General features: G+C 29.7%; 1 protein-coding gene across 6 annotated transcripts in view; it reads left to right on the forward strand.

Annotated features, from left to right (window-relative positions):
• The window catches only part of LOC136072111 (5-oxoprolinase-like), a 119,573-nt gene extending 95,653 nt beyond the window's left edge, over positions 1 to 23,920 (forward strand). For all 6 annotated transcript variants that reach the window (XM_065820448.1, XM_065820449.1, XM_065820446.1 and 3 more), the window contains exons 33-40: positions 1,756 to 1,845; positions 4,161 to 4,295; positions 4,566 to 4,715; positions 4,820 to 4,894; positions 5,007 to 5,089; positions 16,049 to 16,209; positions 23,394 to 23,491; positions 23,573 to 23,920. In XM_065820448.1, the coding sequence (XP_065676520.1) occupies positions 1,756 to 1,845; positions 4,161 to 4,295; positions 4,566 to 4,715; positions 4,820 to 4,894; positions 5,007 to 5,089; positions 16,049 to 16,209; positions 23,394 to 23,491; positions 23,573 to 23,722 (942 nt within the window). In that variant the 3' untranslated portion in view covers positions 23,723 to 23,920. The remainder of the gene's footprint in view (positions 1 to 1,755; positions 1,846 to 4,160; positions 4,296 to 4,565; positions 4,716 to 4,819; positions 4,895 to 5,006; positions 5,090 to 16,048; positions 16,210 to 23,393; positions 23,492 to 23,572) is intronic.
• Positions 23,921 to 27,039: the final 3,119 nt, after the last annotated feature.

Here is a 27,039-nt window from a genome sequence, read left to right on the forward strand (position 1 = left end):
TATTATTAAATAGTGTTTTAATATTGATCAATACTTATTCTTGCTAACCTTACTTATTTTCATTATACCGCATCGTTCTTTGAAGATAATTCAATAAATGTGATCAAAGTTATTATTTTACCAGAATGTTGCCCAATTAAGAATTTTTTGAGTATTCGAAAAGAAATTGTCTATGCAAAAAACTGGTAGGTAAAAATCTGAAACTTTGTAATAGAGTAAGTACTCAAGAAAAATAATAAAGATCTTGGAAAAGGCCTTGCCTATTCAAATTGTATTCAATTTGGAAAAATCAGAACTAATAAAAGATTACTCTATGAAGCATTTCCATTTCTGTGTTGCAAAGATGCTCAAAAGCTCGACGGGGGATATTTTCAATACTAGTGGGCATTTCCATTTCTGTGCATAATTTCTTGTTTCTTTGTTTTAACAATTAGAAGTTGGGACTTAAAGCAATATGCATATTTTTTTAATATGCATATTGCATAGTTTTATCATATTTTAGGCTACCTAAATAAGTGGAGTATGTATATTTTTATCGTTTTTTTTTTATTTTTTATGCATAATAATGTTGCAATAGTTTAAAAAATATACAATAGTTTCAAAGCGTTATACTGTAGCTAGAAATAAGCGTTATACTTGTTGTTATACGTTGTAGCTAGAAATATTCGATGACTGCTATTTCTCATCGAAAGTACGAGTTGTATGGATATAATATTTAATATGGATATAATATTCACACATTCAAACAAGTTTTAGAAATATAATATTTCACTTGAAATACTCACAAGAAATTTATTTGCATAAAAATAACTGCATGAAATCAACAAATTTGCAACTTCCGTGTGTGACCTCATTAGTGAACTGCATTTAAATGATTGTTGTGACTCAATGATATATAGTGCAATCTTGTAACTTTCTGGAAATCATTACTAGTATCTAAAAAAAAAAATTTTTTTAAAGTATACTGTCGAAACTTATATTTTCTGAAGAATTCAAGTTTATTTATCTGTAACTAAAGTTTGCATATTTCTGTTCTGTGCATAGTTCCACTTCAAGCTTAATTTATTTTTTAATAACATAGCTAATATATACCATTTTTTGTTTACAAAATATTTATATAGATTATTAGAATATGTCTACATTTGTAGAGTAAATGAGAGTTTATTTAATGAGAGTTTTCTGAATTTATGAGAGTAAATTAAAGAAAGCTAGTTTTATTTTTATGAAAAAACAAATTTTTATGACAAAACAAAGTTTCTGTGCATGAATTTTCGGAAATTCTTTATCCAAATATATTTCTGTTTCAATTTTAACCTATTAATTGCAATTAAAAGTTTTCATGGATTTTTATTCAACATCCATTATATTCACATAAATATTATAAAATTAGCAGATTTACTGTCTTACTTGAATTAGCAGACTTAGGTATGTACTGTCCTAATACATTTTGCACACTCTAGGTTTTTAATGTTGGGTTTTTTAGATTTTAAAATTCTGACAGTTTTCCAGACAAAGAAGAAAAAGAAAAAAGAATGATGGAAAGAAATAAAAATTATTTTGCTGGAATTAATATCTAAATTGTACTTGTCGGACTTAAACATTTAGTTGACATTTTTTCTGATGCCCTCACAGATATATATGTTTATATCATATCATTAGTAATATTTTGTGCACCGTTAAATGGTCACACAGTCAAAGAAATAAATATCAAATAATTTTTATGGTTTTAATGATTAGTAATTTTTTTATTTCTAGTTGAAGACTGGTAAAACAATACTTGAATCATGTGACTACATGGATGACGGATCTCCTATTAATCTTATTGTTTCTATTAACGAAGAGCAGGTTTAGATTTTTATATTTTAAATATTTAAATAAATTATACGCGTATACTTTATTTTTATTATTATCTATTGCACATTACTTTTATTTGTTTAGTTTTATACTTCTTTATTTAGAATTTATTATTTATTATTATTTATTTTTAAGTTGTTAAATTTAAAAATAAATTTAACAATTTAAAAGTAAATAATAATAAATAATAAATTATTTGTATTTAATACATGTTTGCACATTTAAAGCACATTTTAAAAAAATGATTGAATAAATGGATGAACTACTTAGCATTAGAATGCCTTTTAGGTCCTTGTTTGGAATTTTATTTATTTTTTATTTTACAGCACCTAATAATAATAACAGCACTTAATAATAATTCCTAATGAAGGAAGACAAGCTCAATCTACATTAACTTGCCAGTTATTTTTAAAAATTTTAAGTTTTAAAATAACTGTTTATTTATTTCCAAATAGTATAACACTTGAATGTTATGTTCAATAAATATTTTATGTTTAAAAATAATATATTGAAAGATTTCATAAAAGGGTTAAAAATTTAAGTACATTTTTAAAGATTAGAAATCAATCTGATTTCAGAAAGCAAAAGTTTATACACATTTTTTTTTAATATATGGACTGCCGGAATTCCATTAGAAATTCTATCAAAACTTTGTTATTTATAGTACAGTACTGCTATAAAAAGAGCATTTTTCTTTTATATCATAAAAGTAGAAAGTAATGGCTGTATAAATAAAATTATATAGAGTTATCTATATTGTTTACCTTATAGAGAATCTTCTAATATTTATTAAAGAGTATTAATGTCACAATGCACTCATAAGTAAAACAAACAAATCACACAAATCACAACATTCAAATTTGTGAACACATTTACAAACAATTGTACAAGCATTGGTCTTATCAATAGAAAGCTTCTTATCAAAACAATTGTACAAGCATTGGTCTTATCAATAGAAAGTTTCGTCATGTATCGTAATTTAAACTTTGTGATATATTAGAAATAAAATCACATATTCGTTCAAGCTCATAATTTTATACAATATATGGTAGTAATTTACTAATTAATTAGGAATGGGTTTGAGTATCAATGGATAGGTGATGAGGTTGAGAAAAACCAACTCATCTCTAACATACTGTCTACAGTCATGTGACATTGAAATAGAAATTTTGAAACTTAATTACTTTTTTAATTAAACAATATGTAACAATGTTATTTATATAATTTAATCACACATTTAAAGTAGATAGCGGGAAAAAAAGATTTATGTAAACAAAGCATGTTGACAAAAAAAATCAAGAAATATTAAAGGGCGTATTTTATTTTTGGTACAACTTGGATAAGAATGATTAAGAAACTTTTAGAAAAGGTTTAAAATGATTAAGAAATTATTAGAAAAGCAATCAATCAAAGTTTCAATAACCACTATTAGTAGAGTTAAAAATAATGTGGTGAGCATTAAGAAAAACATGATTTAAATGGCAAAAAAGCTGAACATCAACATCAATCATTAAAGCTAAATTTACGCCAAATTTTTCAGGTGAAAAACTTATTAAAAAAAGACAATCCAACAACTATTTTTGAATTATCTAGAAAGTTTACGATATCAAGAAAGTCAATTAAATATTGATAAAATATTTTATTTAAAAAAAAAGTTTTAAAAGGATGTGTACATGCTTTATCACCTTGTGCGATCTAGAGATGGTTTTCATGATCAAAAAAATTGGTATAGGGAGGAGTTTGTGCAAAAGGATTAACATCTCTAATATTTATCAAATCAGGAGTTAATTAATAATTCAAGTAATTACATAAAGAGTGCTTTAAAAATATTTATTAAAAATGATATCAAGAGACTATATCCAAAAAATGACTTCTATTTGAAAATGACCATTAAATTTTTAATTGACCAAAAAATCAAATTTATTCATCCCAAAATGTGGACACCGAACTCACCAGATTACGCACCTATGGACTTTTTTACATTAAGTTATATATTAAATCAATTTAAAAAATGAAAAGCAAAAACTATTACAGGGCTTATTCGGAATATAAAAGATATATGGAGGAACATCTCTCAAGAACTTATAAATAAAGCATTGATGTCCCGGTCTAAATGTTGTATACTTATCTGTGATAACAATGATCGTCAAATGGAACATTTAAGAAAAACAAAAATTAAGAATAAAAAATAATATTGCTTTTTAAATATATTTTTATTTCAACATCACATGACTGTAATTAATAACTAAATATATTATTATGGTAGCTGTCACTATCATTTCATTTACTTCAAGATGTGCTTTTAGGGTTCTGCAAAGTTTGACTTTACTGGAACTGGACCTCAAGTATATGGAAACTGCAATGCTCCTCGTGCTGTTGCATATTCTGCTCTTATTTATTGCATACGATGTATGATTGGTAAAGATATACCTTTAAACCAGGTTAAAATATTTTTTAAATAGTTTTTAATTTACAAGTATTATATCAAATAATAAAAATATGTATAATAATTATAAACATAGTATATGATAATCATAACAATATACATAATTAAAAAAAAAAAATTGTAAGTTTATTATAATGGTATATAAATATGTGCAATAATAAAAAAATATAATTTTTAATCTAAATTTTGTATTGTATAATTTCAAACCATTAATGTAGTAGATAAAATGTTATGTTGATTAAATTCATTTTTTATATATATAAAGGGTTGCTTAGCACCGATTGATGTTGTTATCCCAGAGGGTTGCTTAATCAATCCACATTCTGATGCTGCTGTAGTAGGAGGAAATGTTCTGACCAGTCAGCGACTTGTAGATGTTATTTTCAAAGCATTTGAAACATGCGCTGCTTCTCAGGTTGATTAATTCAAATTAAATTTATTATTTATTTCAAATATTCCGAAAAATTTATTATTTATATCATTGTTTAATTTGAAGTATGAAAAAAATTACAAATTTAGGGTTGCATGAACAATGTTACATTTGGTGATGGAAATAGTGGCTATTATGAAACTGTGGCTGGTGGTGCTGGTGCTGTATGTCAATTTAGAAATAAATTCTACATTCTTTTGTTGTTGTTTTTGTTTTTTTTGTATATGATGTAATTATACACAAAACAAAGTTAAATAAAGTTGGCTTTTTTGCAAGGGTCCATCATGGCATGGTCGCAGTGGCATTCATACACATATGACAAACACAAGAATCACTGATCCTGAAGTGCTAGAGAAGAGGTTGAGCTTTTTGTATTTTTATCTTTAAACTACTTATTTCTTATATTATATAATATTTGTCTTTTGGTTAAGTTGTCTGTTATTTATTTTATATTATAAGACAATGGTATCACTAAAATTAAAAGTTCAATTTTTTTTTCTTCTCAATTTTATCACTTTTTAATTTTAAAATCTTTTTAATCCACTTTGTTTTATTTAAAGATTTGTGATTTTGATCTGTAATAAGGTTTCCAAAAAATCTATTAATGTTCCACAATTTGCAACTTTGCTGAATGACAATATATTCCAAGGTAACTTGTTTTCACGGTGGTCTTGTTTGTCTTTTTGGTTTGGTCTTATTTGTCAAGATTCAAGTTTTGGAGTTTTAGGGTTGACTTTGAAAGTACTCAAAGTCAATATTAAGAGTGCTCAAAGCCGAAATCATTAAATGTTTCATAATAAAAACTAACAATAAAGTGGTGTTATCTGCACCAAAATGTCTACTCACTCTTACTAAACTGGCTGTCGTCAAGTACTTTTGTACAAAGAGGAACTGCACAATTGATAATAGAATATTTACAAAAACAGTTATCCTAAACATTTCTTTAGCAACAGAAATAAAAGTAATAAATTTTATTATCAAACAAAAAAGTAAAAAAATTGTTTTTGTTTTTTTTTTAGAGTTTCAAAAGTGATTCTACTCTGTTGAGAAACACAAAATTGTTGCGGTCTTGTAGTCATAGTTGTAGTCTCCTGTGATAAGTTCTTTCGTGATACTGACCTTTCATATAATGCTCTTGTGTGATACTGACCTTTCATACAATAATGATAAGTTTTTGTGTGATATTGACCTTTTATATAATAATGGTAAGTTCTTGTGTGATATTGACCTTTCATATAATAATGATAAGTTTGCGTGTGATACTGAGCTTTCCTAATGTTGCCAAGCAAAGGTCTCTTTCATAATGTTGTATTTTTTTAAGGAAAACTCAAAAACAAAAACAAGTCTTATAAGTTATTAATTAAACTTTTTTAATTAATAACTTATAATTAAATTTTTTATTTATCTTTTCATATTATTTATTTACTAATTATTACCACAAGCAATTGATGCACACAAAATCTTCACATGTTTTGAAATATTCAAAATTTTGAGCTTGGTTAAATTAGCTGCTAGGCAAAGTAAACAGTTTTTTTTTTAGTTTTTATGTCAAATTAAAATATTAAAAAATAAAATTAATTGTAAACCTTTAATTAATGTTTTTGTGGAAGGAGAAGAAAAAAAAAGATTTTTATGAAATATGTTATGAAGCATGTTTTTAGAATCATAAAAAGATGCTATTTATTCAAAAGTATTAAAAATTATTTTTTGCCTAGTACTTATACACTAGTCAATTCTAGGTCGTTTAGGTTAAAAATTTGATTACTTAAAAAAATTTATTACAAGATGTTCAGTACTATTATACAGACAATATTAAGAAAAGAACAAATTATTTGGTGTACGTCCTAATGAGAAAATCAATTTTTAAAGGTTATCAGGGCAACTTTTTCCCCTCCCCTTGCCCCCCTTTATTTATTTTTAAAGAAAATTATGCCATCTTAAAAAAAATCAAACTTCAGATACATATTCAAAAATTCAATAAAAAATATCTTGGTATATCTTGATATGACTATTTAAAGTAAAACTACAAAAAATTAAGTCTAGTGTAATATTCATGATATAATAAAACCTAATCTCATTGTATAACATTGTATAACATAATTTTAAATATATAATTATATTTTATGGCATAATATAAAATCATCTGCTGTATATATATATATATATATATATATATATATATATATATATATATATATATATATATATATATATATATATATATATATATATATATATATATATATATAGAGATATATAGAGATATATAGAGATATATATAGATATATAGATATAGAGATATAGAGATATATAGATATATATACTCTGAAACAGTATAATATAATTCATAACATATACTGATATAATATAATCTTCAAAACTATATGATATAATATACAAGATATGTATAATTTATGTAGTCAATAGCAAAGAAAGAATTCTACAACTTGAATATTCAACTATTGCCTTTCAAAGAAGCTCTCCATGTTTCTCTCTGAACTCTGAGGTTGAGAATCTGCTTAGTGTTTTCAGCATATTATGATGAACAGATTCGGAACATTGCTCAGAAAATACTCCCAATGGCAGCTTATTTCTATTTAAAAACATGACAAGATGGTGTTCAATTATATGACCTTTCCATCCCATTGAAAGATTGTGGTTAAATGTAGTCTTCACATACTCTTGGTTTTCCTAAATTAATATTTTTAAAAAATGCCACTTAATACACACAAAAATTAAAACTTCATTTTTAAATGTATGAGTTGTTTATACATTTATGTAACTTTTACCTTCAACTTCCTTATATATGTTGCAATGGCATCAGCATAACCATCATGGAGTTTCATTCTGAAACACATGTTTACAACTAAATGTAAATTTTTGTGTCATTTGTGAGAAATTGCTTTTGATTCAATAAATATTTATTTTTTAATTATTTACCTTATAATTATTTACCTTTAATATATAAATACTTTGTAAAATTAAGTAAATTTAAAATTTACCTGTAGAAAGACTTTAACAGTTCAACAACTGGATGGTAAGAAGAAAAATTATCTAAGATAAATTCTTCCAAATTTGGCAAATGCCTCCATATTTTGTTAGCATTTCTACCATCCAGTCCACCTCTATTATACCCATGCCAAATAACTCCATGTTTTTTTAACCAGATAGCAACATCAGGTACTTTACACAAGACATTTGAAATCTCTGTTATAATCTTTATCAGTAAATGAAGTTCTGGAGGAGAGATTATATCAAGCACATACATCTCTCCAGACTCAACTAGGAGACATGGATGTATAACATTCTTGTAGAGTTGCATTGAGCTTTTTTTAAATCCACTTTCAGCAAAGTTTTTATACATGTTTTTTCTCCAAGATTTATTTTATCACCATCACAAAATAAACATGAATAATTTTCCCCCATGTCCTGACAAACCCAAAACTATGTTGAGTAATTTAAGATCTGCAGCAAGGTAAAACTTTAAATCGTTTAGCTTTGTTTTTTCTATAAGAATTTGAAGATTTGTGTGGCTTTCGTAGACATTTTTGGCAAAAGCCAATATTATAACTTTGTTCACTCTAGTATTCTTGGTTTCTTTGGAGTCATAATATACTTCTCTGTTAAAAACATTCATAATAACTTTTAAAGATCCTTGGCCACTGTCTATTCCTACATGAATAATAGTATTATCGATTTCTAGTCCCCTAGCAGTGCAAACATGATTAACTAGAGATATTGGATCTTTGACAAACACTAGATCTTTAATGACAGTTTCAATAGTTTTATTTTCTTTAACTTTATTTTTGGATAAAAGTTCCACTTTTTCCATTGAGTAATAGTTATCTAGAGCATGTGGCAATATCCTAATTTTTTTGGAAGAATTAGATTCCACACCTAATCTACCCAAATCTTTTCTTAATTCCATTGCTATTGAATCAATAGTACAGTCTGACATATTATGCTTTCTTTTGATATTATAGAAAGTCTGGGTAGAGATTTAAGGGTTGGTTTTTTCCCAATCTGCAGACTTAAAGAAGTTCCTGCAGTCAACAATGTAACAGTGTTGTCTAACTCAATATTTTTAAATTGTTGAACTTCTTTCAGAGATTTGTTAAGTACTTGCTCAACTGTTTTTAAACCTGAAATTTTGTAAATATGTTTTAGGATTACATAGTTTAGGTTTAAAAAAAGCTATAATTAAGCTCTTACCTGTTGACATTAGCAGTATTTTTAGGTTCTGTACAATGTCTCTTTTACTACAGGGGTGTCGAATTCGACTTTCTGTAATCCTAATCCTAATTAAAAAAAACTATACTTATTTAAACTTATATAAAATTTATTATAAAACTTATTATAAAATTGTTTTAAGCGTAAATAATTGAACTGCATATATGAGTTCTTTATAAATTACCTAAAAGTTTATAGATTTGGATTTATTTCTTGACATAATACAGAGCGGGCAATCACATGTTGACACTGTATCACCTATATTTATTTATATTCCTGTCAGATCAGGTTATCCTGTAAGATCAGGTTATCCTGCTACTGGTAACATGTAACCCAGTACAATCTGCTTCATGTCCTGCTGCCTTATAGGATACGCCTTTTTAGGCAAAGGCTAGGAGATGCCAACTCCGATTTAAAACACCCCCTGCCTTGGGGCTCTTGGTTGAGTAAAGGCTAGAGATGGTGTCTCGATAAAAATACTCATCTTGGGCAGATGTTAAATGCACCCAGCTACTGTCTTGTAGAAGGCCTCCTAGGCAAAGACTTAAGGGGTAAACAGATTCTATCTGTTGACCAGCCTCGCACCCCTTCTTCATCTATTAGGCTGGCGCAGATGTATTTTAATACATTGTTTCCAGTTTAGGATGTTGAATGCTGGATCTTCTTGACTCAATGCATGGGTTTTGCTTGTGTCTCTGTTTTTATGATTAGGCAACTCATTCTATTATCTCCTAATGAGGGTACAGCTCTAAAACTCAGTTTTATGGTTCTGAGGCCGGCTGGTAGTCAGGTTTCCCGAACTCTGTGGTAGCTCTCAGAGAGGCTGATTCCATCAACAGCTGAAAAATATCAAAGTATTTAACAGTGCCATGTTGCGCATGGATGGTGTCCCTGTTTGTACTTTTGGTGTGCATTACGGAGGCCACATTTGGAGCCCTTTGTTACGGCTTAGGGTTTATAAGTAGTAATTGAGGCAATTGCTTGGGCTATTAAGCAGTGTTCTGAGTACTATCTATGCTTTGAGTCAAGTTCTTCAATCTAATTTAAAAATGAATAAAGTACCAAAAACTATAAAACACAAAAAACCATCATCATCACCAAGTTCTCTAAATCATTCACTAATATTTGTGGTCTTCGAAGTTACTTTTCTTCTGTTGAGTCTTATCTCTTGCAAAGTTCACCAGACCTACTTGCTCTTTGTGAGACTAACTTGAGTTAGGCTGTCTCATCTTGTGATCTTAGTGTTGATGGTTATCTTCCTCTAATTCGTAAAGACTCCAATAGTCACATGCTTGGCCTGGGCATTTACATTCGTAAGAATTCACCCATTTGTCGTGAAACTAGGTTTGAATCCACAGACTATTCTTTTATGTGCTTTCGTTTAGCACCACTTCACTCTATTGCCTTTCTCTTTGTTCTATATCGCTCTCCTTCATCTCAAGACTGCACACTTTTTGACGTTATTTCTGATCATATTGACCAAGCCCTCTCTCTTTATCCTTCAGCTAACATAGTTGTTGTTGGTGATTTTAATGCTCACCACTCTGAATGGCTTGGCTCTAGTGTCAGTGATTCGGCAGGCATTAAAGCCCACAACTTTTGCCTTTCTCAATCCCTAACTCAAATAGTCAACTTTCCAACTCGCTTTCCAGACAACCCGAATCATTTACCTTCTCTACTCGACTTATGTCTTGTTTCTGATCCTAGTCAGTGCTCAGTTTCTGCACATTCACCCTTAAGTGCTTCTGATCACAGTTTGATCTCTGTAAAACTAATATCTCATTCTTCTTCATCACCTGAATCCCCCTATTCTCGAACCTCTTTCAACTACAGTAAAGCTGACTGGGATTCTTTCCGTGATTTTCTTCAAGATGGCCCTTGGGTACAAATCTTTCGTCTTCCTGTCGACAAATGTGCTTCTTACATAACTTCGTGGATTCAGGCTGGCATGGAATCTTTTATTCCCTCTCGACGATTCCAGGTCAAGCCTCACTCTCCTCTATGGTTTTCTTCACACTGTGCTGCTGCAATTGCCAATCGAAACCGTTACTTCCATATTTATCAGCAAAACAATTCTCCAGAAAACAGAAGTCTGTTTATTACTGCTAGAAACAATTGTAAAAAGGTTTTGTCTAATGCCAAAACCCGCTATTCTCAGTTCATGAAATCTCGTATCTCATCTCAAAAATTAGGCTCTCGTGACTTCTGGAAATCTTTAATAATATCAATAATAAGGGCAAATCTATAATTCCACCTCTCTTGTATGGTTCAGACTTTGTCACCTCACCTAAAGACAAAGCTGAATTGTTTGCTAAAAACTTTTCATCAATATCATCTCTTAATTTCACTAGTTACGTTCTACCTGTAATTGCCAACAAACAGGTTGATCCATTGCTTGACATTCGTATCACTCCAGCTTCTGTATCTAAAGTGATTTCCTGCTTAGACTCTTCTACAGCTTGTGGCCCAGACAACATACCTGTTATTGTCTTGCAGAAGTGTTCTCCGGAGCTGTCGTCTATACTCTCAAAACTATTCAACAAGTGCTTATCAGAGTCTTGCTTTCCAGCCTGCTGGAAAGCGGCATCTGTTATTCCTATCTTCAAAAATTCTGGAGAGCGATCCGATTCGTCTAACTACCGTCCCATAAGTCTTCTTCCTATCATAAGCAAGGTTTTTGAATCTTTAATTAACAAACACTTAATTTCTCATCTTGAATCGAATAACTTACTTTCTGACCATCAATATGGATTTCGATCTTCTCGTTCTACAGCTGATTTGCTAACAGTAATAACTGACAGGTTTTATCGTGCATTAGATAAAGGAGGAGAGGTTAAGGCCATCGCTCTTGATATTTCAAAAGCTTTTGATAAAGTTTGGCATGCTGGTCTTCTCCATAAGCTTTCTTCTTATGGTGTATCCGGCAACATCTTTAAGATCATTGAATCCTTCCTTTCCAATCGTTGCATAAAAGTTGTCCTCGATGGACAACACTCTTCTTCTTATTCTGTAAGTTCAGGGGTTCCTCAAGGTTCTATCCTTGGTTCTATACTCTTTTTAATTTACATTAATGATCTTCCAGATATTCTCACATCTAAGGTGGCATTGTTTGCTGATGATACTACCATATATTCTTGTCGTGATAAGAAACCAACACCCTCTGATTGCTTGGAGGGGGCATTTGAGCTTGAAAAAGATCTCACTACTGCTACAGCATGGGGCTCACAGTGGCTGGTGAACTTTAATTCAGATAAAACTCAGTTTTTTTCAGCCAATCGTTATCGCAATAATTTAGATCTTCCTATATTTATGAACAGTGATGTACTCGATGAGTCACCTACTCTTCATCTTCTAGGATTAACTCTTACTTCCAATCTTTCTTGGAAACCATATATCAAATCCGTTGCAAAATTAGCATCTGCTAAGGTTGCATCTCTTTATCGAGCTCGTCACTTTCTTACTTCGGATTTTATTCTCTATCTCTATAAATCTCAAATCCGGTCTTGTATGGAATACTGTTGCCATATCTGGGGCGGATCTTCTAATGATGCCCTTTCTCTTTTTGACAAGGTACAAAAACGCATTGTAAACATTGTTGGACCTGCTCTCGCAGCCAACCTCCAACCATTATCACATCGTCGTAATGTTGCTTCTCTTTCTCTTTTCTACAAATACTATAATGGGCACTGCTCTAAAGAACTAGCATCTCTTGTGCCATCTACTATAATTCATTCTCGTGTTACTCGTCATTCAATTAAGTGTCATCCTTTTTCTGTGACTGTTCCTAAGTGCTCCAAAAAAGCTTATTCGTCTAGTTTTTTCCTTGAACTTCAGCTCTTTGAAATTCGCTTCCTTCATCTTGCTTTCCTGATTCATATAATTTGCAATCTTTTAAGTCGTCCGTCAATCGTTATCTTGCTCTACAATCTTCATCTTTTCTCTTTCAGTAACTTGTAACTTTAATTAGTGGCTGCTTGCAGCTATGTTGAAAGCGAAGATATTTAAAAAAAAATAAAATAAAAAAAAATAAACAAATGTTTATTCGTGTTACCTATTGCTTTTATTATATGCATAAGTAAGTACAAGTATAAGTATTACCTTTTTCGAGTTTTCTTTATTCTCTCTGATGTGAGTAACCACCTCTCTAAAGTAACCAGTGATAAAGATTCTCTTTTTTAGCAGAGTACAAGTAAATTTTGCAGCTTGGACATAACCCAATAGGGTTGGAAAGCAGTGTCAGATTATAGTTTGTGTTGGAATACAGTTTAATCAAGATTAGTAAAGGATTTCCAGTTACAAGTTCAGTACATTTTAAGTTCTTATCACCACAACAAACACAAATAAGTTTTCTTGAAGAGAAATGATCCCTTGGTTTGTTTGGCATGTTAACTATATTAATTATGCTAGTTTGAATGCAAATAAATAATAAAAATGTTAGATTTTTGACTAAACCATATACATACATACATACATACATACATACATACATACATACATACATACATACATACATACATATTAAATCTAGTAACACTTTGACTATTTTTACTTTATATGGTCATATCTTTTGAACGCCGAGATATTTTTTATTGAATTTTTGAATACGTATCTTAAATTTGATTTTTTTTTAAATAGAATAATTATTTTTTTAATAAATAAAAGGGGCTAGGGGAGGGAAAAGTGTTGCCCTGATCCCCTTTAAAAATTGATTTTCTCATTAGGACGTACACCAAATAATTTGTTCTTTTCTTAATATTGTCTGTGTAATAGTCCTGAACATCTTGTCATAAAAAATTTTTAAGTGATCAAATTTTCAACCTAAACAACCTAGAATTGACTAGTGTATATTGAATATTTTGAATATTAATTATAATTAACTCTCCATTGTACTCCGCAATAATTACCATTATTTTTTTTCTATTTAAACTAATTCACTTCCAACAAGGCTGCAAACAGCCACTATTTTAATTGTAAGTTTTTAAAAAGTTAAGAGTTTTGTTAAAGAGCAAAAAAACAGTTGACAGAGAAAAACTGTAAATTGTATGAGACAGAAAAACATGAAGATGGAGAGAATTTTAAAAACATGAAGATGGAGAGAGTCTCAAAAACATGAAGATGAAGAGAGCTTCAAAGCATTGATGTGCAAAAAAAAGCTAGATGCATAAACGTTTTTAAGAGCATGTAGGGACAGATACAGTAAAAGGATGCAACTTTGCTGAATGACAAATTATCAAGCAATAATTTTGACTGATGGAACTGAGATGAAAGCTTGTTTTACTTTTGTGCAACCTTACAATAACGGGTGACTCAGGTTTGAAAGCTAGACCAGTTCCAACTGCAAGTACAATACATTTTTAGACCTAGAAATGAAGAGAATTGGCACCATTAGAAGAACCAGGGTGAATAAGATTTGTAGAAGTATGAGTGGTAGGTAGATTAGGAGCAGTAGTAAGATATTGACGAGCATAATAAAAAGAGGAAACCTTAGCAAATGCTAACTTTCCAGTGAACTGTAGTAAATAATCTGAGAAGAGGAAGTTGAGGACTCACTTACTCAGTGAGAGTCAAAAAAACCTAAAATCTTATAATAGAGAGAAGACTGATTAGAAGATAGATAAAAGGGTTTAGGGGTTTGTAAAGAAATTTGTCAATTTTTCTAGAATATTTAAAGAGTATTTAAATACTTTTTAAGAATGCGACAAGAATGTTTGGACCACAAAAAATAAAAGGGTTAAAAAGAGAAATAACTTTAGCTATGAAAACCAAAATAATTTGGATGTCTAATCACGGATTAACCTATTTTCTAGAATAACAGAAAGTGGTCATTAGATTCAAAAGACAAGTTAGAGAATTTTGCAAATAGTTCTGCTTTATTTTTGGGAGATGTAATAAGATCAGACCCAGGTAGTTGATATTTTGAGTTTGAATTTTAAATTTGGCTTTGTGAATGACACAGATAAAGATTTTTCAACCTTCTGAGATAAAACATGAGATTTAGTAAACTAAGAATATTGTCACAGTTGCAATATTAAAAATATTTTTCTCTAGAGAATTGTTTTTGTGGTTTAAAAAATGATTACAATTAGAAATAGTAGTTCAAACAAGAAGTTGGCTTGGCTTTTTAACTTCTTGTTTGAAACACAACAAGTTCAAGCTTTCAAATTCTTGTTGTAACACAACAAGCAGGAATCATAGATTCCATGCTTAAGAATTATAAAAAAGAAACAGAAAGGTGAAGAGATGCTAAACGCAAACACATAGTAGGATGATTGGAGGATTCAGACCATATTTTAAATTAGTCTTACAAAAAACAAGTCTGGTGAATTTTGCAAGTGGTAAACTGATAAAAAGTTTTTTCAAAGACCAGGAATATTTATAAAAGACAAGTTGTGATGATTTTAATGTGTAATATTTTTATGTACTCTAGTCATGTTTTAAATTATTAAAGAACTTGACTTGATCATCTTAAGAACTTTATTTGATCATCTTGAGAACTTGGCTTGATCATAAATTCTTATGGGTGAGTGAACACAAGCATAAAAAGATTGTGACAGAACACAAACATAAATATACAGTAATTCAACCCGGAACACAAGCATACATCAATAGTAACTTGCAGCTAACACACAGCAACTAGCATTCAGCTCTTTTTTGGATTAATTTTAGAAAAAAAATTTGGCTTATTATTTAACAATTTTAGGATTGCTTTACAACTTGGTTTTAAATTTTTTTGACTATTTTTTTGACTATTAGCAACATTCTAATTATGTTTATTTGAAAGTCGTCTTTTAAATAGTAATAAAAAACTGGACATTATTAAAGTTCTGCTTAATAAAATTGATAAAACAATATTAATTAACAATAAAATTAATAAAACAATATTAATTAACAATAAAATTAATAAAACAATATTTATTAAATTTTTATTGTATTTGAAAGCATGCTTTTGAGTCTTAATTTTTTCTATTCTTTAATTTAATATATTTTATTAAATTTATTATTTAGATATTTATCTCAACATATTTTATTAAGTAGATTTAAAATAAAAGTTTGTTATTTTATTTTGTTTTATTATTTTCAATGTTTAGGTATCCTGTGGTCTTAAAAAGTTTTTCTGTGCGTCTAGGAAGTGGTGGACGTGGTAAATTCAATGGTGGTAATGGAATAGTGAGAGAGCTGTTGTTTCGAAGAGAACAAACACTATCTGTACTTACTGAAAGGCGAGCTCTTCATCCTTATGGTCTGAAAGGTATGAATTTTTTTTTCAAATGTTATTTTGTTTTAAATATGTATAATACTTGTGTTTGAGTATATTTTTGTAAAATATTAACAACTTCGTCAAACTCATTTAATGGATTGCATCAGCTTTTGAAGCATCAATTTTATCAAATTCATGTTTTAGTTTTACTGGACTTCAGAAAGTAAGGAGCAACGATAAAGTTAGTTTTGTAGAGACTAATTTTACTGTTGACTGTTTGCTCCTTACTTTCTGAAGTCCAGGAAAACTAAAATATGAATTCGATAAAATTAATACTAAATAAAATTAGACTAATTTTACTGTAAGTAGGTAGAGAGCATTGTAGCATACAATATAGCACACATTTTTTGTAAACATTCTAAAACAAAAATATTCTAAAACAAAGTTTTAGAATAGATCACCCAATAAATTATTAAGAGTTGTTTGGTTTTTTTTAGATCCCAAATATATTTTGACAGTATTGTCTCTTTTAAGTATTTTTTTGTGTTTAAAAGATTGTTTGTGGTTGGTGTACATTTTTTCCATTAATTTATTTTTACTATCAACAGATATCAGTGTAATAGTAGAACCTAAGCCTCATATTTTTAACAATTAAGGGCTATTTTACAAGAAAAGTTTTTCTTCATTCCTTTTTGGATGGTACAATAATTGTTTATATTATTAACAGATGCTAATAGAACTTAAGCTAGTATATTGTTTATCAGGGAACAAATAATATTATATTAATAGTTAACAAATTTAATATTTATATTTATATGCAACTATTGTTGTTTATATGCAACAACATTTATCTAGTGTTTTGGACAATACAATTTTAATCAGAAACATCTAAAGCGATGTTTAGCAGATGTTTCCAAGACACACTGCTGCTCTTTGCTCCTGACTTTCTGAAAACCAGTAAAACTAAATATATTAAAATTAATGACATTAAGGTTTTCAAAACTAATGTAAAATGATGTATATGATATATACATATAATATATAATATGATATATACATATAATATATAATATGATATATACATATAATATATAACATATAATGATGTATATGATGCAGTATAATATAAAGATTATGATGTAAAACAAAGAAAATGTGATTAAATTAAGTAATAAAAATGATGGTAAAAAAGTACAAATATACAAAGTGTGTCAGAACCTGCTTGGTTGTGGTGGAAAATATAAAACAACAGTCAAATTAAAACTTTGGACTAATATCACATTAATGCATGAAAACAACCCAAATCAATCAAATCATATCAGCATTAGTAAAAAGTTAGTTAAGAAATAAGAGTATCCAAGTTTTGTCATGCACATTTTTATTGCCAGATATTTATTGAATGTATTAGAAGACTGGGTAAAAAAACTTCTGAATTAGCTTTTTATCTAACAAAGAAGTGGAATAAAATTGATCATTTTGTGGCACACACAAAGAAGAAAAAAAAAGAATGAAATTAAATGAATGTGCTAGAGCCAGCAATATTTACAATTGGATTTCGTATTTTGTAATAAAGTTGCAGTTTTCAACAGAGAGACAACAGAGAAGTGAGATCAGCCCAAGGAAAAGAATCACATACAGAATCACAATAAAAAAATCATGAAAAAAAAATCAAAATAATTACAGTCAGCTTCAAGGTAGTAGTAAGGAGTCTGATGTTAGGGTGTATTTAAGGGTGTAAAAAGTATGATGTTAGGATGTATGTAAGGGTGTAAGAAGCATGAGGTCAGGGTGAAGCTGATTTTTAAAAAATACAATATTTTCTACATCAGATTCCCCATAATTTGGTTCAAGTAAATGTAGAAAAACACAAAAAATTTTATAAGATCATAGCATGATCTAAATGCCATAAGGGAGAAAAAAGAGAAACAGACCACAAGGGTCAGAGATGAGACACAAATTATGAGTTAAAAGTAATTGATTATTGTTGTCTAGAGTCACAAATGAACTATTTAAAGGAATAAAAAAGACAAACATTTTGAGCTATAGAGTCATGATAAACATAAAAGTCACTAATAACAACAAATACTGGATGAGAGATAAATAGAAATATTTATCTCTCATCCAGTATTTGTTATATCTATTATTTATATCTATGGTTATTCTTTATACCCTTTTGTTTAAAAACATTTAAACCAAGATTTAAGTCATATTAAAAAATGTTGATTTTAACAAAATTAAGAATAAATAGACCAAAAAAAGTATAAAGTTATTTCTGAAAATAAGTTTCCAAAACTGGATAATATTTAAAAACATTGGATTTTGGAATTATAATGGCCAAGGATTGTTAATTGCATTTAACAATCCTTGCTTCTCGAGAAGGAGTTATAAAACCTTTTTAACTACCAGGCTCGTATTTTGAAGGGAAGAAACAACTGATGATGGAGGATTGAGTTGATGGAGGATTGAGTTGACAGAGGATTTTTTTTTTGTTTTCGCATCTTCATTTCCAACAAGGCTGCGAGCAACCACTATAAGTGCTGGAAGATAAATTTTCATGAATTAAAATAAAATAGTATTTAAGAATAAATGGTTTTAAAAACAGTGTATAAAGATAAAGTTATTTAATTATTAAAAGAAATAATTTGTGCAATTCACAATATTCACAAAACTAACTTAATTACACAAAACTCTACATTAATTTGTGGTAAAAATATTTAGTTTAAATGGTCAAATGGGAATTAAAATATCTCATCTGATCATCAATATATTAAGAGAGATAAAATAGCTGAGAACTTTGAACAAGTCTAAATATTGAACAATTTAATGCCACTATTGAAGAGAACTCTCATTATTGAATCACATCTGAACCCGTCATTATTAAAGAGTTGTATTATGTATGCAATACATGATGCAATTAAAAGCTCAATGCTCTTTAAAAATGAAAATGAGCATTACAATGACCTCACAAATTAACAAATCAAAATTAAAAGGATAGATTTGAGACATAACAAACATTCATTTCAGAAACAATCGACTATGTGATGTTGTTACAGTGGATGAGTTTTATTTGATACAAGTTAGGCACAAGTCAGCTGACGCTAGTTAGGTTGATGAATGTGAATGTCTGAGAACAATAGTAGACGTTGTTTGTAAAAAAAACATACTCTACATTTTTAAAACAGCAGATATTGTTCATTAAGGATGTATGCTGAAAAGGGTGATAACACTATGTCAAATTTGGTCAATACTATGTCAGAAATTGTTTAAAACCTCTTATACTTAAAATAAATAAGCATAGGTCGTAACAGGGATTCAAAACTATCAACTATAATAATAGTTATTATTATAATAAGGGCAAATCTATAATTCCACCTCTCTTGTATGGTTCAGACTTTGTCACCTCACCTAAAGACAAAGCCGAACTGTTTGCTAAAAACTTTTCATCAATATCATCTCTTGATTCCACTAATTGCGTTCTACCTGATATTGCCAACAAACAGGTTGATTCATTGCTTGACATTCATATCACTTCAGCATCTGTATCTAAAGTGATTTCCTGTCTAGACTCTTCTACAGCTTGTGGCCCAGACAACATACCTGTTATTGTCTTGCAGAAGTGTTCTCCAGAGCTGTCGTCTATACTCTCAAAACTATTCAACAAGTGCTTATCAGAGTCTTGTTTTCCAGCCTGCTGGAAAGCCGCATCTGTTATCCCTATCTTCAAAAATTCTGGGGAGCGATCTGATTCGTCTAACTACCGTCCCATAAGTCTTCTTCCTATCATAAGCAAGGTTTTTGAATCTTTAATTAACAAACACTTAATTTCTCATCTTGAATCTAATAACTTACTTTCTGACCATCAATATGGATTTCGATCTTCTCGTTCTACAGCTGATTTGCTAACAGTAATAACTGACAGGTTTTATCGTGCATTAGATGAAGGTGGAGAGGTTAAGGCCATCGCTCTTGACATTTCAAAAGCGTTTGATAAAGTTTGGCATGCTGGTCTTCTCCATAAGCTTTCTTCTTATGGTGTATCCGGCAACATCTTTAAGATCATTGAATCCTTCCTTTCCAATCGTAGCATAAAAGTTGTCCTCGATGGACAACACTCTTCTTCTTATTCTGTAACTTCAGGGGTTCCTCAAGGTTCTATCCTTGGCCCTATACTCTTTTTAATTTACATTAACGATCTTCCAGATATTCTCACATCTAAGGTGGCATTGTTTGCTGATGATACTACCATTTATTCTTGTCGTGATAAGAAACCAACACCCTCTGATTGCCTGGAGGGGGCATTTGAGCTTGAAAAGGATCTCACTTCTGCTACAGCATGGGGCTCACAGTGGCTGGTGAACTTTAATTCAGATAAAACTCAATTTTTTTCAGCCAATCGTTATCGCAATAATTTAGATCTTCCTATATTTATGAACAGTGATGTACTCGATGAGTCACCTACTCTTCATCTTCTAGGATTAACTCTTACTTCCAATCTTTCTTGGAAACCATATATCAAATCGGTTGCAAAATTAGCATCTGCTAAGGTTGCATCTCTTTATCGAGCTCGCCACTTTCTTACTCTGGATTCTATTCTCTACCTCTATAAATCTCAAATCCGGCCTTGTATGGAATACTGTTGCCATATCTGGGGCGGATCTTCTAATGATGCCCTTTCTCTTTTAGACAAGGTGCAAAAACGCATTGTAAACATAGTTGGACCTGCTCTTGCAGCCAACCTTCAACCATTATCACATCGTCGTAATGTTGCTTCTCTTTCTCTTTTCTACAAATACTATAATGGGCACTGCTCGAAAGAGCTAACGTCTCTTGTGCCATCTACTAAAATTCATTCTCGTGTTACTTGTCATTCAATTAAGTGTCATCCTTTTTCTGTGACTGTTCCTAAGTGCTCCAAAAACGCTTATTCGTCTAGTTTTTTTCCTCGAACATCAGCTCTTTGGAATTCGCTTCCTTCATCTTGCTTTCCTGATTCATATAATTTGCAATCTTTTAAATCGTCCGTCAATCGTTATCTTGCTCTACAATCTTCATCTTTTCTCTTACAGTAACTTCCAACTTTAATTAGTGGCTGCTTGCAGCCTTGTTGGAAGCGAAGATGTTTAAAAAATAAAAAAAAAAAATAAAAAAAAAAACTCAAAAAAAATATTTAAATTGATAAATTAACTTAAAAAAGTTTTAGTAAATGTTATTGAATTTACTCACCTAAATACTTATATATATAGCTTATATTTAGAAGAAATTTAACTAAATATACCTTCTTTTATAAAAATATAATTGAAACGAAACAATGGTTTTTTTTTTCAAATCAAAAAAAAAAAAGTTTTTTTTTCAACTCTGATGCATAAAAAGATAAAGAAGAGGTGCAAAACTGGTCAACACAATTTTCTATTTACTCCTAAAATATTTTTCTAGGAGGTCTTTTATAAGACTGTTATTGGATGCAGTTGACATCCCAATATGAGTTTTTTAAGACACCATCTCTAGCCTTTGGCTCTTGGTTTCAAATCTGATAATATTTAGGGGTTTTAATGATTTTTAACATTTGACAAAATGTTAAAAAGTATTATTTTTTTAACAATTGATGTATACAGTTATAAATTTCTATAATTATAATTACAACCACTTGCATGTTACAGCAACAGCAGCAACCTGTTATTTAAAATGCCTTTATCAAAATGTCAGTTAAACATTTGCATAGATGTTGTCATTCATAATGAAATCAGAAAATATTTGATTGCTGATTAAATATTTAACCCGATCATACAGCCAGCCAACTTTAAAAATTCCAGATATCTTCTTGCAGGTGCTTCTGAGTTAATTTGACACATAAAAAATTTCAAAAAAGCAATTAATCAGGTTTTTGCCAAGCTTAGGCTTAGATGACTTGACAGTTTTTTACATTTGGAACTGCTTGAGGATGGCTTCGAGTCAACTGGATGTTCAAAAGCAAAGTGTGAGTATATTAGTTACAAGAATTTTATGTTAGCTATAATCAGTTTAAAGCATTCTCTAACAGCTGACAAGTTGTCTGTTTAAGTTCAACTGTGTCTGTTTTCAAGTTTCTTTCAATAGCCAATATGTTGACTAATTCAATTATTACACATCTTAATTGCTGTTGCATCTTCAAAAGCTCTTTATCTTCATTAATGAGAATCAACTGATCGGGCAACGTGACCTCTATATCAAAAAAATTGCCACGATTTTGTTGAAATTTGCTTGATTTTTAAGATCTTTTTCATTATCTCTTGTTTCATTTTTTATCAAGTTCAAATAATTTGCATCGTATCAATGATCTTCTTTATCATGTGATCTTTATTTAGATTTGGCAAATTAGGTTGATCATGAATTGCGCGTTGTCTTTTGTCTTTTTTAATGTTTATGCATAATACCTCGTCCTGAAGGAAAACAGAATTCTGTTAGATGTTCCAATTGAAATCTAATTAGAAAAGCATTATAATTTAATTAGTTAAATGAGTACTGGCGTTCTTTTGCTCCATTTTTGTGTTTTCAAAAGATGTAAAATCGTCATCGATCTTTCTAAAAAAATAATACTATAAGCTATTATTAAATAAGCAACCAATCAAATTTTCCTGGTGTAATAAATCAACTAAAAAAAACCTTTTAAGAGTGTAAGTTTTTAGTCGTTTTTTAAAAGTGTAGCCGGTACCGTGGCTACTGAAAGCAAGCCCCCCACCCCCATCCCCTTTAAAAAATCCTTAACATTTTTCCATTAGGTATTACTTTAAAAAAAGTTGTGGTTACACTTAGACCAAATGTGGTTACACTTAGAGCAGTAGTTAGGCTGTGGGGAAGCCTAACCACTGCTCTAAGTGTAACCACATTTCGGTTATTTTTAATTTCTGAAAAGCCTTAATAAAAAGGCTTAAATATAAATGAATACAGATAATTACAAATAACATTTGTCAGTACAAACAAAAATTAAGCTTAGCTCAAAATAAGTTTTGTGAGCTAAAATTAAGCATTTTCTACAAATGTTCTATGTTTTATTGTTTTTATTATTTAAGTTTTAAAAAATTTTTTTTTTTTTTTTTTAATGCTTAAACTATCAATAGTTTTAACTTAAAACGTGGAAAAAAACAGTATATAGTAGGTCATAGGCATAATAGGGTAAGCGTACTAAAAAGCTAATTTTGATGTGACGTCATTTTGCAGTGACTCTGAATTTAAATTATACGGTTTGTTTTTTAAAACAGGTGGCGAGCCTGGTTCAAAAGGATTGAACTTGTTAATTTTAGCAGATGGTTATGTTATAAACCTCGGTGCAAAAACATCTGTACCTGTAAAAGCAGGAGTAAGTCAATTTCCTTGTAAAATCTAAAAATAATTTATAATTGATTTTACGCTTTTTATTAGGTTAGTTTTATTTTTTTAGGACTTATACCGCATGCTTACACCAGGAGGCGGTGGTTTTGGCTTTCCTTCTGACAGTATTTCAGAAACTCAAGAAAAGAAGAAAATGCGATATGACGAACTTTCTTTTGGAAGTTTAAATCGTTACAAGATGATACAGGACTCTGCTTGATTGCAGTTTTTATTATAGAACATGATTTTTATAAATTTAAATTTTTTAGGCACTTATACATATTTAACGGGCACATATGACGCAAGCCAGCCATATGACTTGATCTTTTTTGTTGTCCGATGGAAAGTGAGATTTTTTTTCAAAAGGTTTTTTTTGTTGGATTTATTAAAAAAATAAACCTGACTTTTTGCTCCAAAATTTTATAGAATCTTTTGACTTGTATTTTAGTTATTAGCTGTTACAAATTTTCTACAAAAAACGCACATAAACCAAATACTTTAACAAAACCTGTAACTGCGTATGTTTGACCTATATGCATATCAAATATATCGCACAATAATTGTGCGACGTAGTTACGTACCTTTTCAAAAAGATTTACTATCGGAAATCTAACTCAACAGATTTTTTAAAAACTCTGCTTATTAGTTTTGTAGTTGAATATTATAGGGTTAGTAATTAAAGCTTTTAATACTGAAGGTCAGCAGTATTTATATTACTAATTTCTAAATTTAATTAGTTTTAAGAAATTAAGTAAAGTGATAGTAAATATAAAGTTAAAGATTTAGTATTCTTAAATCTTTGATTTAATGAAGTTTTCTTATCAATCAAAGCAAAATTCTAATGAATATATATTTTCTGCAATCTGTGCTGAATTTCCTTAGCTGAATAGTTTAAATAGATAGAGCGTCAAACAAATTGTTAAAACCTGGACTGTTGTGCGATACGAATAAAATCCTGCCACCATTAAAAAATCCTGGTCAACAACGGATGCTACTCTTAGTCTTCATGACTCGTTCAAACGGTAACCATATGGGAAAATCCATCCCGCGCGGAACCCATTTAGGACGCGCGTTTTTTTTTATTTTATTGGCGTTTTGCTCATCGGTTACTAAGTGGGCCATTAGTAGCATCCGTTATAAATGGACAGCCGATAACTTTTTAACATGTGATATAGTGGCTAGCCACTTTTAGCGGCTGTCACCATTGGTCCTTTAAGTAATCAATTGTACACTAAGTAAAATAAGCAAAACTAAAGAGGACCGCTCGTTTATATAGGTCCACTGAAATTCAGCTATAGAATGTTTGCTGGGTATGATCATCAAGAAGATAGAACAATGCAATATGGCATGCAATAATGTGTGTTGCATGCCATGGAAAAGTAGATCAAGAAAATGCTGATTTATTCAGAAAAAAAACAAATTATGATAAGCCAAACAAGTAATTTGAATAGATAATAAAGTTGTCAAAAATGTTATGTTATAAATGCTGTGCGCAAGTTTATTGATTACTGCAAATCCACTTCATGCTTTTCCGCGGTGCTCTGTGAGTAGTTCAGTAGTTTAACTATGATCTCTGTTGTCTTGTCTTCTTCATACGACCCTGAACTCTATAACATGACTGTAGTCAAAAGTCCTTAAAAAGCCTTGTTAACGTCGCTGCCTTCACATTGTTTACGCCCTTTTCAATATTTTTTCATGATCAAATTAGTTAAACATCGAAACATTTTCGTTTTTAGGGGGATAAAAATAAAATGACAATAATTTTTTTTGGATGCTGTTGTTTTTAATTTTGATGTTGTTGTTTTTAAAAAATTGCTACGACAAAAGTTTAACCAAGAAAATTACCAATTAGTAGTTCAAATTCTTAAAAAAAAGTTTTCGAAAAATAATAAATTTAATGATAAAATAAAATTTTATTATTATCTTGTTAATAGCTCTATATACATAAAATTGCTGAACAAAACAAGTAACGTTTTACTTTGTTTGTCAAGCAAGTGAAGAGACTGACAAAACAAAATCAAACATCTTTAAGGTGGTAACCCTAAAAATAATTTATTTTTTGAGTTTAAGCTATTTATTGATATTTTGTAGTAAAACTTGATTCTATTTCAAAAAATTTAAAAAAAAATCATTCAAAAAATTTTTTTGCCTTGATTATCCAAAAATAAATTAGTTAAACCTCAAACAATGGGGTATATTTGAAAACATAATATCTCACTATATAATAACTCTACAGCTTTGACATTTTGCAGAAATGCTTATTACATATAATATTTTCATTTGTCATAGGATTTTTTGATTTGATAATTCCAAAGTTATGCAAAATGTTTCAGAGTTTATTTATTTAGTCACTCAAATAAATACTAAATTTCATATAAATCTGAAATTTGCTCTTAATATTACAAAATCCTATGAGAAATGATTTATCAATGTCTTATAAAAATGTTCAGAAATTTTCAGTTCATAAATCCATACCATTTTTAAATAACCATGTTTTAAAATGTGTAATGTCTCGAAAATTATTAAACCTGGGAAACGAGACTTTTAATAAAGTATTTCAAAAATAATGTTTAAAAACCACCAGGTATATATGAAGTTTGTTTTTCATTTGAAACTTCAACATCCACAATTCCTTTTTTAATTTTTCTTAATTTTTTCCGCTGTTTTAACACCATATTAGAAGATTTGTGCTTCATATGTTTAACGCGTTTATTATCAGCCTCCATTAGTTTCTTGGAAGTTATTTGTCCTTTAATTCCAAAACTTTCCAAAACAGATTTTACTCCTTCCCCACCATCATTGAAATAAAGAACTGCAGAATTAACTCCCAATTCAAACGTTCCTCTGGATAAGAATACAATTTTAGGACAGCGAGTCCATATTATTGCATTAAATGCCTCGTTGGCATTTTGCGTTTGTCCATGGAGGCATTTAGTCAATAATTTATCATCAGATAAATCTTGAAAAATTGGTTTCAGCTTTAAATAGATCCATATTGGTAAATTAATTTTATCTTTATGAAACTTAGTACCATTTAGTTGATCAAGTTGCCACTTACACCAAGAATTTTTATCTCTGGGACACATAGCATGGCGACCTGCAGGATCATTAAGTGCGGTGCAATGGTAGAGAATAGCTCCTATAGCTTTTTTCATTGCGTATACATTATCAGAGTTTCTCGAAATAGCAAGACCATAGTAGTTTTGCATGGAATTTATAATAGTATCAGTAAGTTTCCCTTTACCATGTATTGGAGTTTTTGTCTGAAGTTATTAACTAAATTTCGAACTCTAGTACCAAGTCGCTTTTGCACATGGTCAATACACTCTAATTTCTCAATGTTAATTCCATTCTCCTTGTAAGGATTAGATTCAACAACTTCTTTAAAAGAAGAAGTATCTCCATCTCCTAAATATTGGGAATAAATTATATTGTTTTTCTGGATTGAACGTGCAAAAATTTGAATAGCACCAGCAGCTTCCATGGCACCAGAGGATTTAGTATGGTTTATATGACAATTATGATTTACCCTCCATC

The sequence above is a fragment of the Hydra vulgaris genome, chromosome 15 (assembly GCF_038396675.1).
Source record: "Hydra vulgaris chromosome 15, alternate assembly HydraT2T_AEP".
Lineage (NCBI taxonomy): Eukaryota > Metazoa > Cnidaria > Hydrozoa > Anthoathecata > Hydridae > Hydra > Hydra vulgaris.